The sequence below is a fragment of the Cervus canadensis genome, chromosome 6 (assembly GCF_019320065.1).
Source record: "Cervus canadensis isolate Bull #8, Minnesota chromosome 6, ASM1932006v1, whole genome shotgun sequence".
Lineage (NCBI taxonomy): Eukaryota > Metazoa > Chordata > Mammalia > Artiodactyla > Cervidae > Cervus > Cervus canadensis.
In genome coordinates this window covers 1,375,225-1,396,415 of record NC_057391.1, presented here as the reverse complement: position 1 = coordinate 1,396,415, position 21,191 = coordinate 1,375,225, and the positions used below count along the sequence as shown (strand labels likewise).

At 40.2% G+C, this 21,191-nt stretch overlaps 1 protein-coding gene across 4 annotated transcripts in view; it reads right to left on the bottom strand.

Moving 5' to 3' along the window:
- Positions 1 to 21,191, bottom strand: part of EPB41L4A (erythrocyte membrane protein band 4.1 like 4A) — a 265,463-nt gene that overhangs the window by 6,999 nt on the left and 237,273 nt on the right. For 2 of the 4 annotated variants that reach the window (XM_043470620.1, XM_043470621.1), the window contains 4 exons: positions 13,808 to 13,927; positions 2,145 to 2,192; positions 936 to 1,004; positions 234 to 344 (listed from right to left, as the gene is read on the bottom strand). In XM_043470620.1, the coding sequence (XP_043326555.1) occupies positions 234 to 344; positions 936 to 1,004; positions 2,145 to 2,192; positions 13,808 to 13,927 (348 nt within the window). The remainder of the gene's footprint in view (positions 1 to 233; positions 345 to 935; positions 1,005 to 2,144; positions 2,193 to 13,807; positions 13,928 to 21,191) is intronic. The other 2 variants (XM_043470622.1, XM_043470623.1) reach the window with 1 other exon arrangement.

Here is a 21,191-nt window from a genome sequence, read left to right as displayed (position 1 = left end):
TTACAGTCTAGGTCTGTGCTATCCAATATGGTTGCCACCAGCCACACACTGCTGCTTACGTTCAAATTAATCACAATTAAAAATATTAGGTTTTTAGTTTCTAGGTCACACTAGCCACATTCCAAATACTCCATGTCCACAGACAGAACATTTCTATCACTGCAGACAGTTCCCTTGTACTCTGCTACCCTGGAGCCGTGAAGGGGATGACGTACTCACACCTGCCCACTTACTTCACTTCAGAGAGGACAGACCGCTCTCCGTCCGAGCACTGGGACCTGCGATACTGGCGGTAACTTCGCGGTGAATGAGAGTGCCGGATGCGGACCGGGTCACCTTGTGTCCTGAGCAAGCAAAGAGAAACCATGAAGACAAACACACCGGAAGTCAGGATGGGACCGACTTGGGGTTTTCCTTAATACTGTAACTGCGAAGGAGTAATAACTGAGAGTTTTAAAAACCTGATCTCTCTGAGCTTGGAAAGCCTATTTGGCTTTCACTTCATAAGTTAACAAAAGGAAACTACCTCCATCATAAAATGAAAATAAAACTTTATCATACAGCTGACCCCTGAATAATGCTTGGTTAGGGACACCAGCCCTAAGCGAAGTTGAAAACCCCCATGCCCCTTTACAGTCTGAATCCATGGATTCTGCCAATGAAGATCATACAGTACTGCTGTACTTAATTAGTGGGAAACACCCAGGACAAGTGGGCCACCCACAAACAGGCAGCTCTAGGAGAGCGTGACCTCAGGATAGAGCGACAATAATTAATTTAGCACACCATTTTCTACTTCTTCCTCTATAGTTATTTTTAATTTCAGTTAAAATGTAAAGACAAAGCACCGCAAGGAACACCTCTGAAGAGTAAGAATGGATTACTCAGTTACAAATATTAATAAAACTTTTTAAGATAGATTTTCAAAGACATACTCTATTTTAGTGTATGGAATCTCTTTTAATTGTTCTTCTGACAGTCCAGATGGATCCACAAGCTCTTTTCTAGAAGGGAATGAGCAAGAGAATGAAAGTTTTGACATAAACACTAACACCATTTACAATCAGCAGGTGAGTTTTCACCTTTCTAATCTTGTCTCAGCTTTCTTTAACAAAAAGAAAAGGTTTCTTTTCTAAGGAAAGCTGAGCACCAAAGAATTGATGCTTTTGAACTGTGGTGTTGGAGAAGACTCTTGAGAGTCCCTTGGACTGCAAGGAGATCCAACCAGTCCATCCTAAAGGAGATCAGTCCTGGGTGTTCACTGGAAGGACTGATGCTGAAGCTGAAACTCCAATACTTTGGCCACCTGATGGGAAGAACTGACTCACTTGGAAAAGACCCTGATGCTGGGAAAGATTGAAAACAGGAGGAGAAGGGGACGACAGAGGATGAGATGGGTGGATGGCATCACCAACTGGATGGACATGAGTTTGGGAAAGTTCCGGGAGTTGATGATGGACAGGGAGGCCTGGCGTGCTGCAGTCCATGGGGTCGCAAAGAGTCAGACAGGACTGAGCGACTGAACTGAACTGAATCTTGTCTTATAACGCAGTGTTAATAAAACTAATAGAGATATAAGCCAGGAATGAAGATTAAGAAAACTAGGGTCCATTTAGGACTTCCTTGACAGTCTAGTGGTTGGGAGTCTGCCTTCTAATGAAGGGGGTATGGGTTCAATCCCTGGTTAGGGAACTAAGATTCCACATGCTGTGGCCAAAAACTAAAATATAGAAATAAATAAAACTTAAAAAAATAAACCAAAAAAACTGGTATGTGTTTAAGGAAAAAATGGGAGGAAAACCTTTTCGGTAGCTCTTCTACCCTCTTGCAATTTTTCTTTATTCAGGATGTAGATGACTCTCCAGCATCCCCTATCTCCCTAGAAGGATCTGCTTCTCTCTCCCGGAGCAGGCGTCCTTTCCTTGGTATTTACTTGCACAGTGGGGCCCATCTGAGGCTCATTCCCAGGCAGGGCTGACTGGCCTTGGGAGAGGTGGCGGGGCTGCCTGCTGAGGCACCACCACGGAGCGCCGGGCCCCCACAGTGACGGCCGTTAAGACCACCTCGCAGGCGTCACCCGGGGCTGCCCCTCTGTGTCCTTACAAGTGCCTTCAAACCATGTGGGTTTTAAGAACAGTACTCACTGGATATGCTTCCATAACTCTTCTTTTGCTTGGATATCGGGACTTCTCCTATAAATAGAAAGAACAACACTCGTCTCGGCACACATGCTTCGTCCAATGATCTAATCTCTAACTTCAGCAAAGCCGCAATATTACTGGTTTCCAGACTGTGAAGTTCTTCTCTGCCAGCTGATACCAGACAAGGAAAGGCTGAACAAGGAGAGCTAATGTGGGATGGTTAGTACAAAAATACCAGACAATTTATCTGCTAGTCGGCTAAAAAAAAAAGAAAAGACATGAAAATCAGCCACAACCAGGGCTCCATTTAATGAAGAGCTTAGCAGTAGCGGGGCAAATCTACACACTCTCCAGTGGTGGTTTTACAATGAAGACTGATTTGAGGCTTCTGTTTCTGGTCCTTCTAACTACTCAGTTATATCAAATGAATTCACCTTGATTGTATTAATATGGAAAAGTCCCAATGCGATCTGTGATTACATAGTAGAAGCAACACCACAAGGGAAAAGAAAACGGTGGGACAGCCAGGCTGGCAGACTGTGTGCCACTGACTCGCTGCCCTTTCTTACTGCATCTGACATTGCATTTCTGGGCTGAGATGTGGGCTCACAAGTCCTGGGACACGTCTGTGGCCCGTGCTGCCATCTTCCCATATGCCCTTCTCCACCCCGTCTGTAGACTGTACAAATTTCTTCTCTAAGAACTACTTGAATAGAAACTGTACCACCATGTTTAACTTTCTAGAATGATAAATTCAAAGCCAGCATTCTGGTGTTCAGGGTCCCCATAAGAGCAGTGAGAACTAGAAATCTATGATCACAGCAACTGTTGCCACAGAATGATTTTTTTTGCCCCAGTGAGAAAATGATAAGCTTTTATCAGTCCTTTCAAGAGAACCAAGTTCTAACAAAGGCCCAAAGAAAAGACCTAAACCCTAACAATTAAAATGCCTGCAGGTAAATAAAGCCACCGATACGCTCTCCTGTGGAATTTTAAATTTATAATGTGTATCAGCATTTCTGGGCTCAATATCACTTTCAGCATATGATATTATCATTGCTTTCATTTTTCCCAGTTAATAAGGGCACCTCTGAGACTTTCTGTTAGGTCTTTCTGAGCCCACAGAATACAAGAAACTACTTTCTCACAACTGAACTAAGTAGTTTTTTCCTTTGTAGAGAAAGAAAAAAAAAATCTGTAGAGCTTTTAATCCACTCAAAAGGAGTCAAAACACAGAAGATAAGAGAAAGGGAACAAAGCCTTGGTCTCAGACATATAAAATATGGTATTGTTAAAGGTAGAGTTTGTTATCAAAAATAAAATTGTATGCTTAATAAACTTAAAATGCTTCTTTGGAAGAATTTCCTATATGGAATCTGCCTTTCCTACATGTGACTGATCTGGTTCACTAGACAATACATTAGCCCAGTCAACCACACTGCCACAGAGAAGGAACTAATATTGAAAAGCACTAAACTATTATTCTGTTTATATACAGAAAGATGAAAGAAGGTTCCATTGTAATTATACACCAGCATCTGATTCTCACAGGAAGTCAGTATTACATGGCATCTAGGTTAGGAAGCGATTCTGCGGGGAATCACACTTGTTTCAGGACGGTGCAGTGCTGAGACTGTCTTCAGAGCAGGGTATGTTGACCTCCGCACTGCTGACCCTGGGGTCAGACGCCATCCGTGGTTGTTGGGGGCTGTCTTGAGCACTGTCGGATGATCAGTAGTACCTACAGCCTTGACACCTAGATGCCAGTAACACCCTCCAGTGAGGCAGCCAAAAATGTCCCCAGACTTCGCCAAATGTCCTCTGGGAGGAAAGACTATCCCAGGGTAAAAACCACTGGTCAAAGGTATGACACGGCAGTACAACAGCCAAAGTCTGGTGAAGGAAGGAAGAGGCCAAATGACCATAAAGTTCCATTATGTGGATACTGAATAATGCTGGAGAGAATGCCACTGAAACAGGAATTAATTAAATCTTAAAAGAATGAAGGAAATGTTATAATTTGATAGCAGGAGGTAGGAGGGGAGGAGAATGACAAAATGAGGGGCAAGGAAGACACATTCCCCAAGACTGCCAACCCCAGGCCTAGTGGTGGAAAATGGTGAATGTGAGCAAAATACAAAAAGCAGGTAACAGATATTTCTGAGTGCTGGAATTGCACCTAATTTTATTTTCTTATTTACATTTTCCTATGTTGTCTGATTTTTTTTTCTTTTAGCCAAGAGAATTTCTTGCCTTAATTATCAGAAAAGAAAAAAAAATAAGGGTGTTTTCAGGTTTTATACTTATGGGTGATTCACACTGTTATACAGCAGAAACCATCACAAAGACTGTAAAGCGATTATCCTCCAATTAAAATTTTTGAAAAATTACTATTGGGGGGAGGAATAAATTAAGAGCTTGAGACTAACATATAAATACTGCTGCATATAAAATAAACAACAAGGACCCACTGCACAGCACAGGGAACCACATTCAGTATCTTGTAACAGCCTATAAGGGAGAAGAATCTGAAAACCCAGACGCGTTACTGATCGCTTTGCGTACACCTCAAACCAACCCAACACTGAATCAGTGACACTTCCATTCTTTAAAAAGTTGCTAATGCTGCAATTCCACAAGAAATGCCTTTCCTTCCCATCGCAGAAAAACTGGAAAAGTGTTATCTTAAGAGAGGGCTTCGCCAGTGACTCAGGGGTAAAGAATGCACTTGTAATGCAGGAGACTCAGGTTCTATCCCCGAGTTGGGAAGATCCCCTAGAGGAGGAAATGGCAACCTACTCCAGTATTCTTGCCTGGAAAATCACATGGATAGAGAAGCCTCGTGGGCTACAGTCAGTCCGTAGGGTCATAAAGAGTCAGACACAACTGAGCTACTGAGCACTTACCTTAAAAGAACATTAGTCCTTCCAGACATAAATATTGGCCCTAAAAGATTCAGAAATTTGGTCTACATGTTTGAATGCTATGGCATGTAATAGTCATGTATTTAACCAAACTGCATTCTCAAGTGCCAGCACTTTCAAGAAGTGTTAAGGCAGGGGAAAATCCCACAGCTAAAAGAAAAAAAAGCTAATATCCTCCAATTGCTAGATGACCTGTGACTTAATAAATGTAAACACAGGTTACATGCTGATGAGAACTGAATAATTTTTATGCTGACATTTGCATGCATTTCATCAATAATTTCATCATGCATGCATTTCATCAATGACCTCATGATGTGTGCAGCTCAACATCGTTTTGTGGATTCTGAAAGCTGTGGAATTTTAACAGCTATTTTTCTTAACTTAAAGGCCCTTAGTTATGCAGGTGTTTTACTTGAACTTGCCAAATAAATTTCTAAGAAAATAGAACCATGAGTTTCCACAGGTACAATGTATATTACAATGTATATAAAACACACACATGCCGTCTAATATTAGCCCAGTATTTTTCAAAAACATCTCTTATACACACCTTATATCAATAACTCAAATTAATATTTACCTTTCAGAGAGATTTCTTTGATAAGACATCATAGAAATAATTTTTCTTTTTTCCATATAGTCTTTTTCTACATCCCCCAAACACTCTAATTATATTATCTAGAAAATAGTATAACATTGAATATGTGCTATATATTATAGTAGAGTGTTAGTCACTCGGTTGTGTCCAACTCTCTGTGACCCCATTATAACTGACCAGGCCCCTCTGTCCATGGAATTCTCCAGGCAAGAATACTGGAGTGAGTTGCCATTCCCTTCTCCAGGGGAGCCAGACACTGAACCCGGCTCTCCCACATTGTACATTAATTCTTTGCCATCTGAGCCACCAAGGAAGCCCATATTATAGTAGATAATATATTTTGTATAATACGCAAATGATACAAATTTTGTATAGTATACAAATATAATATACTGAAAATAATACATATGACAGCATTTGACTCATTTTTGTGATCACTGCCATAGTAGGAAATTTAGAGCTGAAAATGTGTTACTAAAAAAAATCAATTTTATAAAACATCTTTATTTAAAACATTCAGAGCACTTAACTCAGTAATTGTTCATCAAATTCCTGAGTGGTCAGAATAGACATGATTGTGAAATGTCTTAAATCTTCTCCTTCCCTCTCCTTCTCTTGGAATTAAAAAAGATTAGAAAGGCATAGAGCCCAGAAACCTAGTTGCTGAAGATCACTCAGGAGTCACTTCCGGGGACTTCATGCTAAATCTTTATCTAAGGCATCAGACTTCTGTTTTGTGTTTAACTGGGAACATCATTCCACCCTGACAACCTCATCTTTCACGTTCTTTTTCAATAGAAGTAGTAAGACATTATTGCCACCAGAGGGAGCCTGAGCCTTCGTGCACACACAAGTTGAACCTGTGAGATATTATTGTTTCAACTTTCATGCCTTTTCCAAATATCCCAGTGAATAAAAAAATTCACCCATGTAGAAAATAAGTTTCATAAGCTTCCCAATGATATGTAAATATCGATGTCATGGCAATGAAGCTGAAAAATAAACTGATAGGACCATTCCCACATTCAAGTAAATGATATCCAATCATATTTCACTTTATGTGCTTTAGGAGAAAGGATTTTGTATTTTATACAACTGTGTATCTCTGGTATTTAATAATGAACACAAGTTTCTAGTATTTCATTGGAGATTTAAAAAAGCAATGAGTGAATCATGTGTGAACAATGTATCATAACATTCTAAATCCTCAGTGGATACCTCTACATGGGCAATTGACACACAGGACAATAGGATTCAAACATAGGGGAGTAACTGACAGGTATGTGATGTACTAAGTATCTTAAATGCTACATATACTTACAAATATTGATACATCTAAAGAACAATTTTAATTACTTTCTTCAGATGCTGCTCTATGTTTTCACTTAAAAGAAAAGCTGTAGTGGTTCCTAGAGATTCCTAAATTCTCAAATTCTAGTTTTAATATGAGTGTCCTCAACCTGCTCTTTTTTCTCAGTTCTTCCCCATTTCAAAGGGAAAAAAATCAAGTAACTTGTTTATATGGATACATTGAGACCTGGAGAACTTTTAATTGCAATTGTGAGTATTTATGCTGTCACTTGACATATGTGATGTGACTTAATGTTCAGCAAAATCTCTTCAGCATGGTATCATCTGTTGTATACATGACACTAAGAAGTTCATGGAGACGAGGTAATAACCTAACATTCAGAGGCCCAGAATGTAGACATAGGTCTGTTCTTAACAACAGCACCAATCAGATATTGTCTTAATTGTCAACAAACCTTGGGTTTTTAATGTCATGACTCAAATAGAAGGCAGAGCCCAGTATGTCCTAAATAAAGTAAGAATAATCTTGCTGAATTTTAACACTTCTATCTAGAAGCCTACCTGACATTTCCATTTGATCGCCAACTTGGTTTTTCAAACATAATGAAACAGAAAACTTAACACTTCCCGCAGATACCAGACCATCTCACTCCATCTCATGGATGAAGTATGTAAAAAGGCATGGCTACTCACTTAATCTGTCAATGCCAAAGTTCATCCACACTATTTCTCACACTATGAACCCGTTAGCTCTCCTTCCAAAATGTGTATTCATCCACTTCACTTCTACCACCACCATCTTTTCTGAGTTAAAACCACCTCACACCTGGACCACTGAAAAATTCTTTAATTGCTCTTCCTGCTTCCTTTCCTTTCTCAATCTGCTTTTAACTCAGCAGCCAGAGCAACTTCTGAAAGAATTACTCTTCAAATAGATATTTTTTGTTAACTGTACTTTGGCTATATCAGCTATATAGTCAAATAATCAAGTTCAATTAGAAAGTAATACCACCAACATTTTATGGTTTGTTTTAAAAACTAAATTCCAGAAAGGTACATATCATACTATTAATGGGATTCTCTCATACAATTTCATTGTTCTGAGATAACCCTCTCTCTGGTCTGGTATTTTTATCATGTGAGATTTAAAAGAAAGTTTAAACCCCAAATATTAATAATTATATGACCCATAAGTATTCTAAACACTCAATTTAAGTTACAGATGGTCAGATTAGATTTAAAAAAATTTTAAGACAAATTACTGCAATCTACAAGAGATCAAGAGATGGGCTTTAATCATAAAGATACACTCAGTCATAAAATAAAAGTCACTTCAGTCATGTCCAACTCTTTGTGACCCTATGGATTATAGCCCACCAGGCTTCTCTGTCTATGGGATTCCCCAGGCAAGAATACTGGAGCAGGTTGCTATTTCCTCCTCCAGGGGATCTTCCCGACCCAGGGATTGAACCTGTGTCTCTTATGTCTCCTGCACTGGCAGGTGGGTTCTTTACCACTAGCGCCATCTGGAAAGCAGTAGCTCAGCTGCTAAAGACTCTGCCTATGTTATACACTGCATATAGGCCCAGAGTTCTGAGATGGTGGAATGAACCAACTGGACACTTAAAGAGACTCTCTCCAAGTGGATCAGAGAGACTGACTGCTCCTGAGTGGACTTGCTTCCAATGGCTCTGCTCAGACTCAGGATGACCCCACAGTCCCAAGGCTATTCTCCACACAAAACTGTGTATGGGAGGCCTCCTCCCATAATAAAACAGGTGTCAACAAATTTGCCTCAGGTAAGGGGGGATAGGATTTCACAGCAGATGGAACTGGGTAAGGTAATAAATCGGGTAACTAAGTTTGTACAAGAAAGGGTGCCATTCCCCCTTGGGGAACAGATTCATGAGTTTACACTTGGTGACCAAGTATGGGTCAAAGATTGGAAACATGATTTGCTAGCCCTTTGGTGAAAGGGCCCTTATGTTATTCTAACTACCCCTACTGCAGTTAAAGTTGCAGGTATTGTCCCTTGATCCATCACACCAGAGCGAAGAAGGCATACCACGCTGACCCAGAGGACGCCGAGTGGACCACCCAGAAGGACCCCACCGACCCACGGGAAACCAAGATCATTCTGAGGAGGAAGAAGAAAACGAGGTCCCAGACGAGCCCTCTACAGGATGGAGCTGGGTAAACGACTCCTGCTGCCTCACCAATGCAATTCTGAACTTGGGTATGTGGGGCTATGCCCCTGTCAGTAATAGACAGACTCCCCTGGTGGGTATCGTCACTCTGTTATGGGGACTTTAACAACAGAAAGGAACTTTCCTCTCTATCAACAACCATAACCTTTCTTTGCCCTCTGGTGTTAGAAGAAGCCATCAATGGGCCAGGGACATAGGGTTACATTTAACATGAACACCAGCCTTACAGAGATAACAAAGGCTTATACCTCATATATGAGAATTAAAGAGGAAAAGGGCTCCCTTACAAAAGGGGGACAGGCCTCCCGGTGCAATACTACCAGGTCTGGGATGAATATTTCTGGATGACTCCTGAGAAAGGACAGTTGATTGCCCCTGCTACTATTTGCTGGGAACAAAAAGAACAGAAAGTTGGATTTGGAGACCATCCCCTAGACCCAAAAGAATTGTTATTTGTCCCCTGAACAAAGTAAACAAATCTTGGAAGTTACCTATCACCCCAATCAGTCTGCTCAGTGGCCCGGTTCCGACTGGAAATATAATCCTGGAATCTGCTGGGTAGCCCCCAATGGGACCCAGTGGCTCTGTGGGCTTAACTTATGGCCATGGTTACCAGTTGGCTGGGTGCGGCGTTGCACATTAGGATTTGCTTTCGCCCATGGCAGAATTAAGCGTAGCCTACACCAGCCTCCAGTAAACCTGCCTTATCTGCACGCAAGATGGACACAATCCGTGTTCCAATGGTATGACTATCTTGCTGCCTTGTTTATACCCTCTGCAGGGACAACGGATATCATGGTTAAGGTAGAGGCCTTAATTAATTTCATTAAACAGGCCCTCTTAGACAGTACTAAAGCCATTCAAGCTTTGAACGAAGAACAGATTCAGATGAGGAAGGCAGTAATTCAAAATAGGATGGCATTAGACATACTCACAGCAGCCCAAGGAGGGACTTTGGCGAATGGTGTGTACACCCCTGACCTGTCTGAAGATGTATCTGCTGCCTTGGAGGATACGCAAAATCAAGTGAAAGCCATGTCTAATGAACTGTTGTTATAGTAATCTTGATCCTACTGCTTTGTGGGCCCTGCTTCCTACAATGCCTTGTGAATTTTGTAACCCAGAGGTTGATAGCATTCTCTCACGTGGGTGGCAGGAGGGCTAAGGTACAATATATCTCAATAAATGATGCTCGTTAGGGAAACTAAGAGCATCAGGAGGGGGGAATGAAGAAGGAATTCATAGGGCCTGGACTCCATCTCAGGCCTGTCTGTGCTGATCGTGCGCGGCCACCTCTCCAGTGGACTCTGAAGTCTGTGCTTAGCGCCTGTAGGAATGACAATGGAAGGATAAGACCCCCCTCTGGGCAGGGGAATCTTGAAGAAGAGAAATCTAATCACCCCTGCCCGGACAGTATCTATCGAAATGTAACCACAGGCTTATCGGTTATTAACTGGTTGGAATGTAACCGCGGGCTTATTGATTATTAACTGTTTGAACACATAACACGTGTATGATGGGGTTATTGTGATTGTATTTACCCTTCCTTTGTAAGCCTCAAGGGATTTGGGCTGGTGGGTTTGGACACGTACACATGGGGTATAAAAGATTTTCACAAATGCTGGTCAGGGCCCTTGGCTAAGAGGAGACTCTGCCTTGGGCCCGCCGGTGTAATAAACTGCCCTCCACTAAAAAAAAAAAAAAAAGACTCTGCCTGCAATGTGGGGTACCTGGGTTCAACCCCTGGGTCAGGAGGATCCCCTGGAGTAGAGAACGGTTACTGACTCCAGTATTCTTACTGGGAGAGTTCCATGGACAGAGGTTACAGTCCATAGGGTCACAAAGAGTCGGACACAACTGAGTGACTTTCAATTTCACATACCATGTAAAAAGTGAGGATGAAAAAAGTATAATGGCTATATAAGTACATACATACATATACACACAAAAGTTTGTGGGTAAAATGGACATAGAGAAAGGAATATTACCAGAATAAAGGACATGTCATAATGATAAAAAGGCCAATTTATTAGGTAGACCAAAAATAAACTTTTTTTCCCCCAACAAATATGTGTGTACCTAATGCCAGAACTTCAAAATAACCTGAAACAAGAACTGACAGAACTAAAGGGTAAAACAGAAAAATCCACAATTATTGGAAATTTTACCATCTCTCTCAACGACTGATTGAAAAGTAGACAAAGAAATCAGTAAAGTCACAGAGCATCCAAACAATACTCTCAGTTAGCTAGATTTACCTGACATTTGTAGACTACACCCAACAACTGAGAATGACTCTTTTCAAGTCCATCAGATCATTCATCATTAAAGACTATATGCTACCTCTTAAGATAGATCTCAATAAATTTGAAATGATTGAAATCTTACAGATTTTAACCAAAATACAATTAAATTAGAAATTAATAGTAATTTGATATGTAGAAAATCTCCAAATACTTGGAAATTAAATAACACACTACACTAAAAACAAACAAGGTCAAAGAAATCACGGATGTCAGTGTCACCTTAAGAAGATGAAAAAAAAGAGCAAATAAAAGACAAAATACATAAAAGAAAGTAATAAAGAGTAGAAATCAATGAAAAGGTTAACAGACAAAGAAAATCAACAAAACCCAGAGTTAGTTCTTTGAAAAACTAGAAAACAAAATTAAGCAGAAAATTAAAAGAAGAAACAATTTATCCACATCAGGAATGAAAGAGGTAATATCACAACAGATGTTCAAAGGACACTAAAAGAATTATTATAAACAAATTTTGTATTAAAAGACAACTTAGATAAAAGGAACAAATTCTGTTAAAAACACATACTACCAAAACCTACACATAACAAGCGGACACAATCTTAACAGCCCAGTATCTGTTAAAGAATTTCAGTTTGTAATTTAAGACTTACCACAAAAGAAAATTCATGGAAGGGTTGGTTTCCTGGGTAAATTATGTCAAATATTTATGGAAAGAATACTGTTAATTTTATACTCTCAGAAAATAGAGAAAACAAGGAAACGTTCCTAAACTATTTTAAATGACCAGCATAGCCCTGTTTAAAAAAAAAAAAAACTGACACAAATATTATAAGAAAATTATAATTCAGAATCTCTCATGAACATGTAGAAAAAATCTTAACAAAATAATATTAAATAGAAACCAGCAATACATGGAAAGGATAATAGGTTTATTGGGCGTTTATCCCAGGAATGCAAGGATGTATCACTCAAAGCTCAGTCAGTGTAATTCCTTCACTGAGAAAATAAAGAAAACCCGAGACACTATCTCTCCTCCCACACGTAGGCAACACGAGACATCTAACTACCCAGGATCATAAAGGGACACAGGTAGTTAGTCCCAGCTCACTTTTCATTTTAAAAATGTGTGCTCTGGGCCTTCCCTGGGATGGCTCGGCTGTAAACCATGTCTGCTGCCCAAGCAGGAGACACGAGTTCGATCCTGGCCCAGGAAGGTCCCGCACGCTGTGCAGCAACCAGGCCTGTGCCCACAACTCCCGAGCCTGTGCTCCAGAGCGCAGAGGCCACGAGCACGAAGCCAACACGCCCTGCAGGCCACGCTCCACAAGAAGAGACGCTACTGCGGTGAGAAGCCAGCTGACTGCAACTGGAGTGGGGCCCCCACTCGCCGCAGCCAGAGAGACGCCTGCACAACACAGACCCAGTACAGCCAAATAAACGATAAATTTTAGAAGTATGCATTTTTTAAAAAGGCATGCTTGGGGGCCGCTCACTCTCACCTTCTAAAATGGGTCACATTCTCTCTATGGGATATGGGATATGCCCATCTCCTGGGGCCTCTCACCTTCTGGGGTGGCCCATACTCAGTCTATGAAATGTGTATCCATAGACAGAATAAATAAAGCTGCTTTCCCTCTTAGTTCTTGGAGCACAGTCCCCTTGCCTGCCCACTTATGTCTCTCATAAGTGCCCTATATTAATAAATCTACTTCTTGCCCATCAAAAAAAGAAAGAGATGCTTCAGAGCAAGAGGTGGGAGTGGGGAGTCTAAATCTGGATGATGCAAATATTTAAGTGTAAACATGATCAGTTCAAAAGAAAATTGACCTGGGGACTGGCAACCTCATCATCATGGGATAATTGTGCTCACACTTGGCATTGCCTAGCTACAAAAGGAGCAGGCCGATCTCAAGACTGGGACGTAATGACTCACTCACTGACAACTGCTCACAAATGGTAATTTGATGGGAAGTTAGTCACAGCTAGTTCAACCTGGACCCAGGCTTCAGAGGAGAGAAGCAGCAGGTATTTCACCAACAGTCTGGCTACAGAACAAAGGAGACTTCCTACTTACTCAGCTGAATATACACTTTTGTTTAAAACCAAAATAAAACATGATTTTGATAGCCTTGTGTTTATGACATTTTGCTTTGGCTGTGCTCCAACTTCTACCCCTTCAGATGCAGTTGATGAGTGTCACAATAAACAAAGTAAATATGACAAACAAATAGTAGGATAATCATCATAAAGCTGAATCACTTTAGAAGACCTCAAAAGGGACAGCCCAATGTGCCCCGGAATCCGCATGCTACTGAAAGTTCTGAGTTTGTGAATTAAGGCATAAAGAGGGAGCACATACGAGCGAGATCTGTGTCTGGATCGTCTGTTGTTGGGGTCCGCCTGGTTTTTCTCCTTTTGTCTCCTTAACACAGCTTCCCACTGTGGTGCCGAATCAACCATATCATTCTCCTGCCTTATTCTGAAAAGAAACAACATTCACCTAAAGTTAACACCCACACGTGTTACCTTTATCAGTTCATCCTAAATGTGCTGTCAAAAAGTATCAAAGTTATCACAAAGGTCAAAGGTGTCAAAGGTATCAAAAAGTTATTAAATAAGCTATTTAGAAGTTATTAAGAAATGAAATGCAGATGACACCACCCTTATGGCAGAAAGTGAAGAAGAACTAAAGAGCCTCTTGGTGAAAGTGAAAGAGGAGAGTGAAAAATTTGGCTTAAAGCTCAACTTTCAGAAAACTAAGATCATGGCATCCGGTCCCATCACGTCACAGCAAATAGATGGGGAAACAGTGGAAACAGTGGCTGGCTTTATTTTGGGGGGCTCCAAAATCACTGCAGATGGTGATTGCAGCCATGAAATTAAAAGATGCTTACTTCTCGGAAGGAAAGTTATGACCAACCTAGACAGCATATTAAAAAGCAGAGACAATACTTTGCCAACAAAGGTCTGTCTAGTCAAGACTATGGTTTTTCCAGTGGTCATGTATGGATGTGAGAGCTGGACTATGAAGAGGGTTGAGCACCGAAGAATTGATGCTTTTGAACTGTGGAGTTGGAGAAGACTCTTGAGAGCCCCCTGGACTGCAAGGAGATCCAACCAGTCCATCCTAAAGGAGATCAGTCCTGGGTGTTCAGTGGAAGGACTGATGTTGAAGCTGAATACTTTGGCCAATACTTTGGCCACCTCATGCGAAGAGCTGACTCATTGGAAAAGACCCTGACGCTGGGAAAGATTGAGGGGAGAAGGGGACAACAGAGGATGAGATGGTTGGATGGCATCACTGACTCAGTGGACGTGAGTTTGGGTAAACTCCAGGAGTTGGTGATGGACAGGGAGGCCTGGCGGTTCATGGGGTCACAAAGAGTCAGACACGACTGAGCGACTGAACTGAACTGAAGAAATGAAAGGCTATTTAAGAATAAGCAATTTAAAAAAATAAAAAATAAAAAAAAAAAAAAAAGAATAAGCAATTTTATTATAATCACTCAAAGCTGAGAATGTGTTAAATATTAATATACCCATAAGTAGATAAGTGGGTAGTGTTTATATTTTTGATATATTAATATTTATATACAAATATGTAAATATATATTGGTTATTTTCAGGCTTCATCCCATTTAAATTCTTTTAGTCAAGAGACATGTGTCAAACAAATACTCATTTAAAACATATTTAGGTTTTGACTAAAGAAACAGTACTGTCTGCTAAACAATCTTAACTCATGAAACAAAATCATTTTATAAAAACATCTAAGTAAAACAGCAATGAATAGTTCTCCTTTGCAATGTTCTTCAAAATTTCATTAAGTACCAGGTACAGTTCCCTATTTTTAAGATCGAAAGCTAGAAACTCAAACAGTTAGATACGGTGGCATAAGGCCTTGGCAGCGGGGCAGGCAGAGAACATTCTGGTTACGCCGCTCGCGTGTCTGAGAGAGAATGAGGGCTGAGCGCTCAGGGTGGCCGGGGTCCTGGCAGGGAGTACAGAATGAGGGGCAGCCAAGCTGTGGGGAGAGGGGCCTGGGGGCACAGGCACTTGTCATGTGAGATCAGGGGATGACATTATCAACCCTGTCAGTTTTTAAAAGATAATCTACAAATCTGGATATTTTTTAAATGAACTCTTTAATTTTTTAAGTAATGGCAACCAATTATGAGTGTGAAGATACTGAATGGACCTAGAATAACCATCATGGACCATACTAAGTCTGCAGATACATCAAATCTTTCTAAAAACAAGGGTGAGGAGTTACAGGGGAGAGAGGGAAACAAGTATTAAATTAAAGCAAGTGCTCAGTTAATGTGTAAATAATGTCTAGAATGCACTGATGCTGTGAAGCCATGAACATTTCTTGCAAAAATCAAACAACTGTTATCTGAATCTTTAACTCTGAATTTATGTAAGTTCTTGAGGAAGCCACTCCAGGGTGTTTCTTACACTGCTGCTCCCAGGACATGGGAGAGCAGATGGCATCACACGGTAATCATCCCAGTACTGGGACTACATGGGCATAACTGTTTCAAAACAGAAATGAAAAGAATAGACAGGTCTGGAGTCATTTCTTTCACTGAACAGATGTCTTTTGGTTGCCCTGTTACAGCACAGTGGGATGGATATCTGTATTTCTTATAATGCAGATCAGGAGACAGTGACAAATATTCATCCCACTTAAACAGAGACAAAGGAAAGCAAACTGGAGCCTTAAAAAAAAAAAAAGAAACAAAGTAGCTTAAAAGGAAAAAGCTATTTACATCTCTCTGTATTAAAGAGGAATTGTGTTAAGAAAAAAATTATCTGTAACACACTTCAAGTCTGAACTGTATATATTTCCTCACTAAAGCTTTCATTTCTATTTGAATATTAACAGGATACAGTCATGGTATTTTTCACAAATTCAAGAACATAGTTCCCTCTCTCATGATATATGCAAAGGAAATTAAAATTGAACATATATGGTTATTAATCTGAATATTAGAAATAGCTAAAGAAAAATATGAGAAGATATACAAATATGAAATAGCTAAAGAAAAATATGAGAAGATATACGAATATGAGAAATAGCTAAAGAAAAATATGAGAAAATATACAATTCAAAGTCATATGATTATTAATAATTCTTTGAAACAAACACTGTTATTTTTTATATTTTGACTACATATACAAACACACATGCATATGTATTTCCATAGCCAAAACCTCTACCTGCGAGGCATTCCGTGTACCCTGTGATGGCCAGTGACCAACCAGGCCTGCTGGGGGAGAAGTGTCCTGCACAGCCCAGGACTGAGGAGTCCACAGTTAGGAAGAGATGGTCAGTGGGAAGGAGTCAGGCTGGCAAGGAGATATCTCCCTTCTCACAGGAACCCACACCTATTGCCCAGGGATAGACATAAAACCAGGTCCATGCAATTCCCAAGCCTGGACTCTTTTAGATGCAGCTTCCATTCTGAACTAAATCACTGCATGGTTCATGGACAGGACTAAATTTCACTAATTTTATTTTTAATCAGTTAAGTCAGAACCTTTAAATATTTTTGAGGGGTCAGGTGTACCAGCAAGGGTGAAACCTGACTGAGGCAAACATACTTTTGCCAGAGGAACATTCCCGAGACAATTCAAAGGAAGCACAAGGAGCATATGCTCATTCTTCTGTTGTGGACTTTAGCTAGTTACCTTCATGCTGAGGCTTTTCTCTGATAACAAAAATGAAAACTCCTCCTTCCAGTACTTTACTAGTAATAAGAACTATATCAGAAAGAATTTCAGACCGTGGCCTGTACCTTTAACTTCTATTTTCCTAACCAAAAAGTCGAAAGTGAGGCAATGAAACCCTGTCAGGTAATACCCTTGGGACCCACATGTTCCAGAGACAGATGCCCTCTACCGGGGATGCAGCTTCATAAATATTCTAACAAGGAGCATTAAAAATGTAAGGCCCATTGGACAGTGACAACAGAAGCACGTTTTCCTGAGTAATGGGCAGTGTGGCTGCCTTAGTCCGAAATGAAGTTTGAAATTACACCCTTACAAAAGGCCTCTGGTTAATGGTACCTCATTACAAGAGTGAAAGTGTCATTTCTTCCATCGCTGACCTGCTCCAGAAAATACAGATGTTACTTGGAAAGAAAAAATCTTACCCCTAAAGGCAAGAATACTATAATACTAAGTCCTTAGGAGGCAGAAGTTAACTGTTTTGTTTATGCATAAGTAACTAAAGAAATCTTTACATGTTCAACACATATCCTATAATGGTTCTGTCTTGTGAGTCTCATTTCTCCTGAGTCATGGGCCACACAAAGTATTGGGTTTTGCAGATTTCCTGAGAGATTTTAATTTTAATGTAGGAATTTTGACTTCAGACTCTACTACAAAGCCACAGTCATCAAGACAGTATGGTACTGGCACAAAGACAGAAATATAGATCAATGGAACAGAATAGAAAGCCCAGAGATAAATCCACGAACCTATGGACACCTTATCTTTGACAAAGGAGGCAAGGATATACAATGGAAAAAAGACAACCTCTTTAACAAGTGGTGCTGGGAAAACTGGTCAACCACTTGTAAAAGAATGAAACTAGAACACTTTCTAACACCATACACAAAAATAAACTCAAAATGGATTAAAGATCTAAATGTAAGACCAGAAACTATAAAACTCCTAGAGGAGAACATAGGCAAAACACTCTCTGACATAAATCACAGCAGGATCCTCTATGACCCACCTCCCAGAATATTGGAAATAAAAGCAAAACTAAACAAATGGGACCTAATGAAACTTAAAAGCTTTTGCACAACAAAGGAAACTATAAGCAAGGTGAAAAGACAGCCCTCAGATTGGGAGAAAATAATAGCAAATGAAGAAACAAACAAAGGATTAATCTCAAAAATATACAAGCAACTCCTGCAGCTCAATTCCAGAAAAATAAATGACCCAATCAAAAAATGGGCCAAAGAACTAACCAGACATTTCTCCAAAGAAGACATACAGATGGCTAACAAACACATGAAAAGATGCTCAACATCACTCATTATCAGAGAAATGCAAATCAAAACCACAATGAGGTACCATTACACGCCAGTCAGGATGGCTGCTATCCAAAGTCTACAAGCAATAAATGCTGGAGAGGGTGTGGAGAAAAGGGAACCCTCTTAGACTGTTGGTGGGAATGCAAACTAGTACAGCCACTATGGAGAACAGTGTGGAGATTCCTTAAAAAACTGGAAATAGAACTGCCATATGACCCAGCAATCCCACTTCTGGGCATACACACTGAGGAAACCAGATCTGAAAGAGACACGTGCACCCCAATGTTCATCGCAGCACTGTTTATAATAGCCAGGACATGGAAGCAACCTAGATGCCCATCAGCAGATGAATGGAAAAGGAAGCTGTGGTACATATACACCATGGAATATTACTCAGCCATTAAAAAGAATTCATTTGAACCAGTTCTAATGAGATGGATGAAACTGGAGCCCATTATACAGAGTGAAGTAAGCCAGAAAGATAAAAAACATTACAGCATACTAACACATATATATGGAATTTAGAAAGATGGTAACGATAACCCTATATGCAAAACAGAAAAAGAGACACAGAAATACAGAACAGACTTTTGAACTCTGTGGGAGAATGTGAGGGTGGGATATTTCAAAAGAACAGCATGTATACTATCTATGGTGAAACAGATCACCAACCCAGGTGGGATGCATGAGACAAGCGCTCGGGCCTGGTGCACTGGGAAAACCCAGAGGAATCGGGTGGAGAGGGAGGTGGGAGCGGGGATCGGGATGGGGAATACGTGTAAATCCATGGCTGATTCATATCAATGTATGACAAAACCCACTGAAATGTTGTGAAGTAATTAACCTCCAACTAATGAAAAAAAAAAAAAAAAAAAATAAAGAATGTAGGAATTTAAATTATGAAGAATAAAAACACTGTAAGCATTATATTGGTACAGGGCCTTTTGCAAAGTCAAAATGTTTTATATTTTGACTTTTTACAGGCATGAAAGTGTTAAGGGGGGAAAGAGTCCGTTGCAATTTTTACTGGGAATATGTTCATTTTCAAATGTTATATTTAAAGTTGAACCTCAAAAATGCTAAACATTTCTTTCCTGTATCCACTAAGGCAATAACTCTACATATCATATTTTGTCTATTTCCTCAGTACAACTAAGAAGACTTAACAGCTAGACTAAGAAGCCTAACCATAAGAAGGCTTTTTTTTTTTTTAATTCTCCATCATTTTATGTTTTTTTGGCTATACCACATAGCATGTGGGATCTTAGTTCCACAACAGGGATGGAACCCACAGCTCCTGCAGTGGAGTACAGAGTCTCAACCACTGGACCACCGAGGAAGTCTCGGCTTTTGTGTTTTAGTTAATGTATAAGGAAGAGAGTTGCTCTAGATCAGAGCATTTTCCAGTAATATTTCAGAATAAGGGAGTTCTGATATATTTCCTTCATATCTCACCGAACTTCAACACCCTACTTTTCCAGGCTATCCATGCAATTTAGATTTTAACTGCATTTGACACTTAATTAAAGTTTGTAAAAGACTGTGGAGATGAAATGCCATACAATCATTTGATAACAATAATGAAAATAATGACTATTCTTAGTCTCTTCTTTCCATCTTCCCAATTATAGTTCTGCTTCTTCTGCAAAATTCTTCACATTACCAAATGAATTCTTATACAAATCTTCGTGGATTTTACTTTGTCCTCTACCTTCACCAGGGCAGTTTCATTCCTAACAGTACATTCCTTTATACCAGTTCTTAATTCATTTCTTCTTCACTGAGATAAAAAACCATGTTTAATACAAAACCTGAGCAATCTTACAGAGCAAATGTAAAATGACGCTTTCAATGATAAGGAGCAATGCCGGTTGCTCCTGAGTTCAGCCTAGTTCCAGCTCTGTTGTTATCTGACTCAGAGACCCCTGGGAAAAACGTTGAACCTTCTTTGGTAAGTCTGTTTCTTCATCTACTGAATTACTGTGATGACCATTTCCAGATTTAAAACTCCATGTCTTACACTTTGTGCTGCATTTACAAGGCAGCCGGACTCTGAAACAAACCTCTACTCTTCAGATACAGCACGACTCTCCAGACAATTGCTTCCCATGGCCACTCCATCGCTAATGGCAACTCTCCAGTTCCCAACTGATTGTGGACTTGTGTTTCTCAACAGTAGCTCTCATTTTGGGATCACCTGCTATAAACCAATCTTTTTTTTTTTCAGTAGTTTTTCTTCCCCAGGGAAATTTATATCAGTTCCAGGCATCTGTCAACATACTCCCTGAAGACCAGCAAGCAAAAAATTCATTTGCTTTTCCCATCTTCCCCCATCATCAATAACCTAATCTTATTTGCTCTTAAAGGTGCTTCAGTCTCTTCCACTTATACCTTATGCTCTCCCTCCTAAAACGGGCTGCCTCTGCACAATTTCCTCCCCCCACCGCTCCCTTGGTTTTCATAAGCATTCAACCTGCCTCGAGTTCAGTCCTCCGAGAACATTTCTCTGTTGCTGTAGCTTTGTGCTTCCACAGTCGTCTCTACCAATTTGGATTATGCTCTGGGATCCCTAAATTATCCGTATCAAATGTTTAAATCTTAATGCAGCTTAACAAAGTGGAATCTGAACCCAGTGCCACGTGTGACGCCATGGACATCATTTCCATTGGCTCTGTACAAACCGCCCACTCCAGA